Source organism: Trichosurus vulpecula, chromosome 9 (genome assembly GCF_011100635.1).
Source record: "Trichosurus vulpecula isolate mTriVul1 chromosome 9, mTriVul1.pri, whole genome shotgun sequence".
Classification (NCBI taxonomy): Eukaryota; Metazoa; Chordata; class Mammalia; order Diprotodontia; family Phalangeridae; genus Trichosurus; species Trichosurus vulpecula.
The window spans coordinates 36,521,453-36,534,535 of NC_050581.1; the positions used below are offsets into that span (position 1 = coordinate 36,521,453).

General features: G+C 39.1%; 1 protein-coding gene across 1 annotated transcript in view; it reads right to left on the bottom strand.

Moving 5' to 3' along the window:
- The window catches only part of PIP5K1B (phosphatidylinositol-4-phosphate 5-kinase type 1 beta), a 344,454-nt gene that overhangs the window by 21,626 nt on the left and 309,745 nt on the right, over positions 1-13,083 (bottom strand). The window contains exon 14 of the mRNA XM_036739202.1: positions 10,862-10,979. Coding sequence (XP_036595097.1) covers positions 10,862-10,979 — 118 coding nt within the window. The remainder of the gene's footprint in view (positions 1-10,861; positions 10,980-13,083) is intronic.

A 13,083-nucleotide genomic window follows, 5' to 3' on the forward strand; every position in this document is an offset into this window, starting at 1 on the left:
AGTTTCTGCGGTCACTAATCCACTTAAGTCAGGTGACTATTCCTAAAGAAGTCAGGTATGGGGCAGCTAGTTGGTGCAGTGAGTAGAGCATCAGCCCTGGAGTCAGGAAGACCTGAGTTCAAATCCAGCCTCAGCCACTTAACACACTTACTAGCTGTATGACCTTGGGCAAGTCACTTAACCCCAATTGCCCTGCCTCCAAAAAAAAAACAAAAAGTTAAAAAAAGAAGAAGTCAGACATACTTTTCATGTGCCTGGTATAGTTATGGAGACTGAGTGAAAAAATGTTGTTATTCAGTTGTTTCAGTAATGTCCAATGTTTTGTGACCCCATTTATGATTTTCTGGGCAAAGACATTGTAATAATCGTTTGCCACTTCCTTCTCCAGTTCATTTTACAGATGAGGAGCTGAGGCAAATAAGGTTAAATGACTTGTCCCGGGTCACACAGCTACTAAATGTCTGAGCCTGGATTTGAACTCAGGAGGTCATAGGAGTCTTCCTGACCTCAGGCCCAGCACTCTATCCATTGCACCACCCAGCTGCCCAAATGAAAAAAGTAGAACATAAAAAATACAGAGGAAAAAAAAAGCTAGTATTTATATAGCACTTACTATGTGACAGATACTGTGCTAAATGTCTTTTTTGATCCTCTAACAACCCCAGAAAGTAGAAGCTGTTATTATCCTCATTTTACAGATGAGAAAACTTAGGCAAACAGAGGTTAAGTGACTTGCCCAAGGCCACATAGCTACTGAGGTCTTCTTGATGTCAGGCTCAGCACTCCATCTACTGAGCCACCTAGCTGCCTCTAAAACATTCAGTGCTAGAAATGAAATATGAAAAATATAGTCTCCAAAACAATAAAACCATCTATTTCCTATTTCCATCTCTCATAAACCATCCCCTCCAAATTTGCGATTAAAATGAGGTAGCTCCTACACTAGTGACCATACCATAGACTATTCTGCCAGGAATGAAAACGACAGCTGTCAGTGTTCATCAATCAGGAGCAGGATCTTTTAGGCTTCTTTTCTGCAAATGCTCTTTCATTCTAAATGGGAAGTGTTTGAAATACAAATAATGATTAAAAATGAGGTTCTTCTTTTTATCAATTTTTTTGAAGGGAATGGGGTTAGGTGGTGATCTATACGCCTGAAATATACTTTATAAAACCAGAGAAAGAAAGTGATGTCAGGGACAATGAAGTTGCCAAGCCTTAGTAAACTACGGTCTTACACATGAGGTTGAAAGCATGAGAGAAGGCAAACTAGTTTATCAGATTCCTTTGGTACCAAAAGAAACAGACAAATGGATTTCAAGCCATGTAACACTAACAAAATATCACAGTATAATTACGTAATCTTTTCAGCAGCAGGGCAGCTAGGTTGCACACTGAATAGAGCACTGGGCTTGGAATCATAAAGAATCATCTTTCTGAGTTCAAATGTGACCTCAGACACTTACTAGCTGTGTGTCCCTGGGAAAGTCACTTAACCTTGTTGGCTCAGTTCTTCATCTGTAAAATGAACTGGAGAAGGAAATGGCAAACCACTTCAGTTTCTTTGCCAAGAAAACCCTAAATGGGGTCATAGAGAGTTGGATACAACTGAAAAAATGACAACAATTCAGCATCATTTTTGCATTTTAGCTAAGGAAAATCTAGATTTGCTATACAACTGCAAGAAACTTATAAATGGTGCCATTAGCCCCAAGCTCTTGGGGATGTAGGAGTTTAGTTTGACTCCTTATCTTTTCAGATTTTTGCTGCCAGTGGAAGCAAGGAAAATAATATGATGAGTTTCTGTTATGAAGCTTAAAGGCATGTCATATATATTTTTTCCTGTCTTGTTCCTTTTTTCTTGTTTTGACTCTGGAGAGTAACTGATTCTTCTCCTTAAAGATGTGTATAGGTCAGTTACATTAAAAAACCAAACCAAAAAACCCAAAGCAAAGCTCAGAGAGAATGTTGTTTACCATCCATAGGAGACTGCAGGGGCTGTGAACAAAGTTAAAATTCTCCCAAAGCATGGGAGACATTAGCAGTACTAGAAATAAGCAGGCAGCTGGTTTCTCCCATTAGGGTAGGCAATGAAAATACAGGGACTAAAGGAACAGAGAGAGTATCTGAATTTAACCCTATCATCACCCATTTCATGGGCATGGTGTAAAGAGAGAAGAAAAGGCATAGGAGATGAGGTTAGGGGTTGGGCAAGATAAGGAATAAATGTGAGAAAGTGGGACAATGTGACAATTTTTGGGTGGGTGGGTGGGGAGGCAGCTAGGATAGAGTGCTGTGCCTGAGTTCATATCCAGACTCAGATACTTTATTAGTTGTGTGACCCTGTGCAAATCACCTAACCTGTTTGCCTCAGTTTCCTCATCTGTAACACAAACTGGAGAAAGAAATGGCAAACCATTCCAATATCTTTGCCAAGAAAGCCCCCAATGGTACATCTCACGAGACTCAACAACAACAACAAAAACTGACAGTTTAGGTCTTGCAAGGAGAACTTAAAGAAGCTACTTAAAGAATTGCATGCAAAGTGAGCCTTTTTCCAGTTCCTTGATACTTCTTTCTCTCTTGCTTTCTCATTAACCCCAAGTTAACTAGGAGTACTTGGAGAGGATCAATGAAGCGTGGACTTTGTCTTGCAATAAGAATTACCATTTCTGAGTTGTCTAGAAGAGGCGCCCACCAACATTTTAAATGACTGACTTCTAGTTGAAGCTGGAAATAATACAATTTCACAAATGCTCATTGAGTGCCTCCTTATTTATTAATAAGTGGGTAGGGCTGGGTTTGATCACACAGTAAGACAGGAGCCACTTCACTCTACATATCTACTAACACCTGCCTTATATCCCTTTCTTATTAGTATCTCTCTCATTATCTCCCAACCTCTGGTAAACCTTTAGCTGGCACTGGAAGGCATGGGCACAGAAGAGAGTCTGCTCTACTCTCAAACAGTTCTGGTGAAAATACTTAATAGTAACAGGCAGATCATTTTTCTTTCCTCTCTCTTAATTCTCCTTCAGCTCATAGCAGTGTGAGTCAGTTATAGATGGGTAGGTGAGGAGGGTAGGTGAAGTTCATAGATGTAGATCCAGAAGGTAACACATACATACACACACACACACACACACACACACACACACACACACACACCCCTAAGTCAATTAGATTTTCTGGTCCTCCACTAAAGTCTCTATGATGACTCAGGTAAGCAGACTTTCCAAGGAGTCACTGAGCTGTCTCATCTGGTGCAAAAAGAAAGGAGCAGAAATTTCTCTTTCACTTTACTATTGCTAACAATGGAGTTCTTGAAACCTCTGAGAATGATGGTATTGGACCCCTATGTTACTCTTCTCAGGTTTAGTGAGAGTTGTTTTGGGTAATGAGTTCTGCAAATCATACTCTGCTAACAAACAATGTAAGAACCATCCATCTAATAGCATGGGCATTTGCTTGAGGTATAAAAGAAAAGTATATAACAAGAGAGAATGAGGTAGAAGAACAATTTTCTGCCACCATATGTGTCTACTATACTTCTTATGTTCTGAGTTTTCAAAATCTTATCTCCTACCCATCTCCATTAGTTACCCCAACCTAGCTGGAGAGTAATATGGTCACTTCAGAGGCCCAATTGTTAAAGTTTATGCTCCAGTGCTCTCTGCTGCGCGTAGTTCCGCAGGAATTTTTGAAAGTAGGATATAGGACGGCTGCTGTCTCGTGGCAGGCTACAGAAGTGTGAAAGATTCGCATTAGTTTCCAAATCGTGTCCTGTCTTCCTCCATAACATCCCTTGTCACTGCCCCCTTCTCATCACTTACATAGCACAGCCACCACCAGTTCAGATCCTAACCACCTCTCACTTATGCTGTTACAGAAGACTCCTAATTTGATCTTCCAGCCTCCAGTCTCTTCCACCCCCATCTACTTTCCATGTTGATGCCCAAGTATAGGTCTGACCATTGTCATGGGTGGTCTTCCTCTGCCCCAATTAAAAATCTAGTGGTTCCCTATTGTCTCCAGGATCAAATGTAAACTCCTCTGTTTGGCATTTATGTGCTGTTCGGTTGTTTTTCAGTTGTGTCTGACTCTTCATGACCCCATCTGGGGTATTCTTAGCAGAGATACTGGAGCAGTTTCCATTTCCTTCTCCAGATCATTTTACAGATGAGGCAACTGAGGCAAACAGGGTGAGTGACTTGCCTAGGGTCACACAGCTAGTCTGAGACCAGATTTGAACTCACGAAGATGAGTCTTCGTGACTTCGGGCCCCTCACTCTATCCAATGTGCCACCTAGCTGTCTGCACATGCCTATAATGTACATAGTCTCTTCCCTTGACTAGATTATAAACTCCTTATAGGGCAGGAACTGTTTTCCTTCTGTGTTTGTATCCATATTGCCTGGTACATAGTAGGTCCTTAAGGCTTGTTGACTCAGCAATGCAAGATTCTAAGACAACTGCAAAAGGCTCATGATGGAAAATGCTATCCACATCCAGAGAAAGAATTATGGAATCTGAATGCAGATTGAAGCGTACTATTTGCTCTCTCTCTTTTTTGTTTTATTTCTTCTTTCTCATGGTTCATTCCATTGGTTCTAATTCTTCTTTACAACATGACTAATGTGAAAATATGTTTAATATGAATGTATATGTAAAGCCTATAGCAGATTGCACGCTGTCTTGGGGAAGGGGAGAAAATTTGAAACTCAAAAGCTTGTGGAACTGAATGTTGTAAACTAAAAATAAATAAATTTTTAAAAAAAGAAAAAAAAAGAAAATCTTGTTGACTGATATCCATAAAGGTGTTTATGTTATCTCTCCTAATGTCTTCTCATCCCCTGGCTAATCAATCCCAGTTTTTGCAACAAATTCTCATAAAGCATGATCTTCAGTCCCATTACTGTTCAGGCCATCCTTGTCTGGATGCTGAACCACTGTCTCCTGAATTCTGCTTCTTTTAATGAAAGCTAAGGTAGTTTTTTCTTTTTCTTTTTACTTTTTTGCTGCTATGGGACGTTGTTGAGTCACATGGAGCTTATGGTCCAATGAAATCCTTCCCCTAAGTTTTTTTCCCATAAAAACTATTACCTAGCCATGCTCCTCCCATTTTGTGGTTATCAAGATGATTTTTTGAACCTTAGTCTTTATATGCCTCCACATTACTTTTCATCTTACTATATTTGGCCCATCAATTTAATCAGGATTTTTTTCCCCTTCTAGACTACATTATCCAACATAAACCCTCCTTGCTTGGTGCCATTTGCAAATATGCTAAGAATGCGAAAATGTTAATTGGAACAGGGCTCACAACAGATGCCTGAGGTGACCTACTAAAGATTTTTCTTTCAGGTGACATCAGGACAGTGATACCTAGACTTTGGGGCCAGTCATTTGAGCACTTCTGAATCTACCTATTGCCTAGCCCATATCTCTGTTATTTTGTTTGAGTCTCAGGTAAAAATCCCCCCTTCTGTAGGAAGCTTTTCTTGACCCTTCTTAAGGCTAATTTCTTCCCTCTAATGACTATCTCTAATTTATTATGTGTGTGTGTGTGTGTGTGTGCGCGCGCGCGTGTGCACGCATGTAATGTGTGTGTATGTGTCTATGTATATATATAAACAACTATACAAATTATATATATGTATATATATGTAAATTGTATAGTTGTTTGCATGTTGTCTCCTTGATTAGATTACGAGCTCCTTGAGAACAGGGATCATCTTTTGTCTTTCTTTGTATCTTTAGCCTTTAGCACAGTGCCTTTCACATAGTAGGTACTCAATAAGCGCTTGTTGACTGACTTTTGAATAAGGTGTATCTTTCCTTCTAGAGCCTTGGCCTACCCATGAATCCCACTTACGTACAAGATTAGACTTGCATCCTTAATTCAGGATCTCTAGGTCAGCCTATCTATTACTCATGCCTTGTGCATTGTGTATGTGAGGCCATGAATTTTTATTGTGCTCACCAGTCTTGGTTTTTAAGTTTCCTATGAATTTCTGGGTGTTTCTACCGTTAGTTTTCTTCCTACCTTTTTGCTGCTCCTCTCAATGGAATTTACATTTGTCAGTATAGAACAATAAAGCCAGATTTTTATGTAATGTTTTAGGGTTCGCAAAGTATTTTATATAAATGATCTTATTTAAGTCCCACAATAACTCTCTGAGGTGGGCACTACAGGTGTGATTATCCCCATTGGACAGATGAGTAAATTGAGGGCTAGACACCTTGCCAACAGTTACAAAGTTAGTGCAGTCTCTGTTGCTGGATTTGAAACACAAGTCCAGCACGCTATTAAAGACTTCTGGGGTTAGATCATAGTTACCTTTAGCTATTATGTTAAACTAGCTGTAGTTATTTACATAAAAATGCAAATTCAAGAAAAATATCTGAAAATGATCTTTGCTGTTATGCAATAAATGATTTCCTAGCCAAATAAGAAACCAGTGTAATTAGGATATGCACCCCCACTACAAAAATTATTTGCATAGGATTATAGATTAGAGCTGGAAGGAATCTTGGGGTCCATCTAGTGTAAACCCTCTCAACAGACAAGATAAGGAACCTGAGAATTTGAGAAGCTGTGAACCTGAGGTTGTAAACATGGAAAAGGTAAGATTTAAACGCAGGTTTTCTAACTCCAAAGCCATTGATCTTCCCGGTGTACAATTTTTAGCTACTACAATTTAGAGAACTATAGAGTCTTCTGCTAAAAAACTATACAGCAGGAACATCTAGCAAAGGATCTTGGGTGAATGTTGGCTGAACTATCTTAAGGGGATAGCTCTGTTCTCTCTTTACGAATGGTCAGAAACAAAGGGGGAAGGAGGGAACTAGGAGGTAAAGTGGATAGAGTGCTATCCCTGGAGTCAGGAGGATCTGAGTTCAAATTTGGCTTCAGACTCTCACTAGCTGTATGACCCCGGGCAAGTCACTTAACCCTGATCGCCAATAAAAAAGGCCAGAAACTATAACATCCGACAGTTCTACAAAGGCTTTCTATGCTGGTTGGTAGGCATTTTAGTTTGTAGAGGCGCATAGAAGAGTCAAGTGCTGGACCGGAGTTAGGATGTTTGATTCTTACTTCAGACACTTACTTGCCATGTGACCCTGGGCAAGTTACTTAACATCTCAGCCTCAGTTTCCTCATCTGTAAAATGGAGCTAATAATAATTGTAGCACTTACAGGGTTGTTGTGAGAGATGCAATCTGCAAACTTTAAGGCAATTGTCAGGTATTATATCAACCTTTTAATCTGAACGGTCATTTGAAATCAGCTCTGGTCCTGAAATCTGATTGGGTCAGAACGGTAATTTGCATATTCTAGAGGCCTTTTCTAAAGTGTCTAAGATTTGGAACTATGCGTACTGAACTTTGGTTCTGTTGCTTCGTTAATCTTTTCAATGAGATATCTTCAGTTTGTTGCTGAAACACGTGTATACCCATGATACCCTGAGAGTGTTTGTCTAGGAAGGAGCAACGTTCCACTCAGTCACAGTGTTACTTGAAAAAAATGGAAAATAATCAACCAACACTTAATTTGTTTCATGGGACTATGTGTGGATATATAGAAAGAAGGGAATCTCTACTGAAGCCCAAGAGCAGAGACAGAAGGAGAAATTCCATTTAAAGTTACCATAGACAATATGAAATATTTGGGAGTCTATCTGTCAAGACAACCCCAGGAACTAAATGAACACAATTGCAAAACACTTCTCACACAAATAAAGTAAGATCTAAATAAATGGAAAAACATCAGTTGTTCATGGTTAGGCTGAGCTAATATAATAAAAATGACAATTTTACCTAAATTAATGTATTTATTCAGTGCCATACCAATTGAACTAACAGAAACTGGGCATAGACCAAGATCTTACTCCATATATCAAAATAAAGTCAAAATGGGTTCATGACTTAGATTTCAAGGCTGATACTATAAGCAACTTGGGAGAGAAGGGACTAGTTTACCTGTCAGACTTATGGATAAGGGAAGAATTTATGACTAAACAAGAGATAGAGAGCATTGTGAAATACAAAATGGATAATTTTGACTATGTTAAATTGAAAAGTTTTTGTACAAACAAAGCCAATGCAACCAAGATTAGGAGGGAAGCAGAAAATTGGGAAAGAATTTTTACAACCAGTGTCTCTGACAAAGACCTCATCTCTAAAATATACAGGGAACTGAGTCAAATTTATAAGAACACAAGTCATTCCCAATTGATAAATGGTCAAAGGATACGAACAGGCAGATTTCAGAGGAAGAAATTAAAGGTATCTAGAAGCATATGAAAAAATGCTCTAAATCGCTATTGATTAGAGAAATGTAAATCAAAACAACAATTAAGGTACCACATCTCTCCTGTCAGATTGCCTAACATGTCAAAACAGGAAAATGATAAATGCTGGAGAAGATGTGGGAAAATTGGAACACTATTGCATTGTTGGTGGAGTTGCAAACTAATCCAACCATTCTGGAATGCAATTTGAAACTATGCCCAAAGGGCTATAAAAATATGCATACCCTTTGCCCCAGCAATATCACTTCTAGGGCTATCCCAAAGAGAACTTACAAGGGGGAAAAGGACCCATACGTACGAAAATATTTATAGCAGCTCTTTTTGTGGTAGCAAAGAATTGGAAACCAAGGGGATGCCCATCAATTGAGGAATGGCTAAACAAATTGTGGTATATGAATGTAATGGAATACTGTTGTGCTATAAGAAATGAGGAGCAGATGGACCTCATAATAACATGGAGAGTCTTGTATGATCTGATGATGAGTGAAGGGAGCAGAACCAGGAGAACGTTGTACACAACCACAGACACATTGCTTCTGTGATGACTAACTTTGATAGACTTGGTTCTTTTCAACAATGCAAAGTTCTAAGACAGCTCCAAAAGACTCATGATGAAAAAGGCTATCCACATCCAGAGAAACAATGGAATCTGAATGCAGATTGAAGCAAACTATTTGCTATCTCTCCTTTTTTTCTTTTCTTTTTGGTTTTGTTACATCTTTCTTATGGTTCATTTCATTGGTTATAATTGGTTATAATTCTTCTTTACAACTTGATTATTGGGAAAATAAGTTTAATGTGAAGGTATATATAGACCCTATATCAGATTACATGCCATCTTGGGGAGGAGGGGCAAAGAGAGGGAGGAGGAGAAAATTTAGAACTCAAAAACTTGTGGAACTGAGTGTTGTAAACTAAAAAAAAAATTAATTTAAAAAATGGTGATAATAAATACAGTCCTCATAAAAAAGGGAATCTATGTGAATCTATATACAATTAATTTTGATCATTTGCAGTAGTTATATTCTATAAAGTCATTGTAGACACTGAATTGATGAATACTCAATCGTTTTTCCTAGGGGGGTATAGGGTTAGGTTCCTGGAAGACTCTGGTCACGTTTAATTTAGCGCTTTCTAGAATGGCCCCATTAATAGATTGGTGGATTTCCTCTTCCTTTTTCTGGATGTATTGTATTGCTGATTCAATAACATTGAACTCATGGCCAACAATACTTATGACTCATGCCTGAATGAAGCTCACCTAAGACAACATATTTTCTCTGTAAGGCATGTTACAGTCTTTTTGTGCTTAGGAACACTAAACAGCACTACAGTATTAAGCTATGGGGCCATTTAAAAAAGCAAAACTACCAACAAAAAACATGAAAATTTGAAAAACACGGCACTAAATAGACCTTGATAAGGATACTTGTTTTCAATATGAAAGCTGAAACAAGAAGGCAGGGGATTGCCTTGCTTGACCTCAGCTGAAACATGTATATTAGGGGACTCATTTTTTTCACTGCTCTGCACATTTCTATGCAGACTGCGAAAGTGTCAAGGAGTATTTTAGAGAGTAGGTAAATTCACAAGTTTATAATCTGAAAATTATGAGGATCCATTGTCTCTATGTTGATCTTTCTTTCTTTCTTTCTTTCTTTCTTTCTTTCTTTCTTTCTTTCTTTCTTTCTTTCTTTCTTTCTTTCTTTCTTTCTTTCTTTCCTTCCTTCCTTTCTCTCTCCTCTCCCTCCCTTTTTCTCTCCCTCCCCCCTCTCTCTACCCCCTTTTCTCTCCCCACTCTCTCCCTTTCTCTCTCCCTCTCCCTTTCTCTCCCCACTCTCTTTCTCTCCCTTCCCCCCTCTCCTCTCCCTCCATTTCTCTCTCTCTCCTCTCTCCTTCCTTCCCTTTTTTTTACCTCTTTCCCCTTCTCTCTCACTCTCACCCTCACCCCGCCTCTCTCTCTCTCAATCTACATGTCTCTCTCTCTCTCTCTCCCTCTCCTCTCTCCCCCCGCCTCCCACTCCCTCTCCCTCTCCCTCCATAGGAGAAAACATCTAGCTTCTTCTTTTCCAGGCTCATAAATTAGAATAGTTTTCTAGGCACCATTCACAACTCACTTACTGAATTAAATACCCTGAGCCTACAGAGGACAGAATTACATGACATAGGGGTAGAATGGATTCCAAGGAAGGACCTTACTCACTCTTAAGAAAAATGGGCTTGTCCTAGAAGTCCACCACAGTTAGAATCAGATGATCTTGCTAACGTCCTTGAGCATATTGATGTATTTTCTGACTTGTCCATTTTGTGCTCTGAGTGAACAAACTGTGGGGAGACTGACTTTGAAGACTAAAGTTGGACTCAAAATAGTTTCACTAGTTTAAGGCCAGACTTGGTACGTCATTATGTTCATTTAAAACTACAACAACAAACAGAACAAGGGCGTCTCATTTTATGAAATGTGCCCATGTGTAAACTTGGCATCTGGACCCGCTAAGTGATAAGGCTAGAGTTAAAGAAAAAGCCAAAAGGCAAACACGACTTACTAAATAGACGTCCAACACAGAGGCATTATCGTCCTGTGTTTCCAGTGTGCTCTGCTCAGAAGTCAAGTAGATGGCACTGTCTTCTAATGTGAAAGTGGAACTTGAAGGTAATCCTTTACTGAAAACACATGAGGAGAAAACACAGTGAACATAACTAACCCCAAACGGAGGAAAAGAAAAAAAAAAACACCACAAAGTAAGTTGTAAGGACTCAAAGGGAGAAAATCTGCACCCTATTAAGTCCAGAATCAAATATAAAATCTTCTGTTTGGCTTTTAAAGCCTATTCTTACCTGGTCCCTTTCTACCTTTCTGGTATTCTTGCACATTATTCCCTCCATATAATCTCTGATTCAGTGACTGGTCCCCTTGCTCTTCCTTGTACGTGACAGTCTATCTCTTGACTGAATTTTCACTGTCTGTCCCCCTTGCCTCCAGTTCTCTCCCTCCTTGTTTTTCCCTCCAGGCCTCTCTGGTTTCCTTCAAGTTCAACTATCCCCTTAACTTTTGTCAAAAATCTTTGAGTTCTTTAATGACCAGAGGATCTGCTTAACATAAACAGTACCACCACCATCATGTCACATCTTCCTCTTCATTAGCTTAGCATTCAAGGTCCTTTGGCCCCAAATTACGTTTTCAGCTTTCTCTTTCACTAGTCCCCTATGCAAAACTCTCCACTCCAGCCAGGGTTGTCTACTTTCTGCTCCCCAAATGTGCCTTACATTTTCCTGCCTTGGTACTTTTACTCGTATGTGTCCAATATTATACTATGGTTGACCACTCACTTGTAGGTACTCAGCCTGCTATTTGACTTGTTCCCATATTTAATCTTAATATCCTATGCTCTAGAGAAATCTAGTATATTTGGATATTTCTTTCTAATTAGTAAAATAGCAGCTCTTTTCTCCTTACTTAATTAGCTCAATCCTTCATCCAAGTTCCCCCATTCCTCTTAATGCTGGTGTCTTTCCTCTGAGGTCATCTCCAATTCATCCTATTTGTTCCCAGTTGCTTGCATATTGTCTCTTTCAATTAGATTGTGACCTTCTTGAAAGCAGAGACTTTGGTCGGCCCGCCCCCCCCCCACCCCCTTGTATTCTTATCACAAAGCACAGTGCCTGCTTATTGACTTCACACACACACACACACACACACACACACACACACACACACCCCTTTGCACATACTCCAACTAGAATAATTATACTGATTTCCCATTGTGTGAAATGGACAGACCCCAAGAGATCATACTTTGCTTCTTCAAAGAGCTTCCATGTAAAATATCTATTTTTATAACACTATCTTTTTCATACCAGGTCTCACTTTTGGCTCCTGATCATTTTTTTCTCTGAGATTGCAATTGGAGAAGATTCATGGATGGTTGGGAATGAATACTTTGGTACTAATGTGCCTGTGTCTTTTGGGTTGTGATATAGGAAAAAAAATCCCTAAGGACAAAGGAATCATTTTTCAATTCAACAAACATTTCTTTAGGTTCCCTACTGCCTAATAAATATTTGTTGAACTGAATCTTTGGCTCCTTTTTTTATTCCTAATCTGTCACCAAGTCCTATCAATTCTTTTAGAGTTTCTCTCAGATTCACCCTTTTCTTTCTCACTGCTGTCTGCCTTGGTCAACCTGATTGTTTTATGTGGGATGTACTTCCTTCACTCCCTATCATCAGATGGATACTGGAAATTAGTACCAAATTAGGCTTCCTAAGATACCTCCCCACTCAAAAATCTTTGAGTTCTTTTGTGAATAAAGGATCTGCTTAACATAAACAGTACCACCACCATCATGCCACATCTTCCTCATTAGCTTAGCATTCAAGGTCCCAACCTTGAATTTTTTCAGCTTTCTCTTTCACTAGTCCCCTAGGCAAAACTCTCCACTCCAGCCAGGGTTGTCTACTTTCTGCTCCCCAAATGTGCCTTATGTTTTCCTGCCTTGGTACTTCTACTCATATTAGTCTAATATTATACTATGGTTGACCACTCATTGTAGGTACTAAGCCTGCTGTTTGACTTGTTCCTATATTTAATCTTAATGCCCTATGCTCTAGAGAAATCTAGTACATTTATTTCTTTCTAATTAGTAAAATAGCAACCATTTTCTCATTACTTAATCAGCTCAAGCCTCCATCCAAGTTCTTTAATTATTATTTGTCTAATAAATTTGTTTAAATTATTTGTTTAACAAAAAGGAGAAACCTTTCCCAG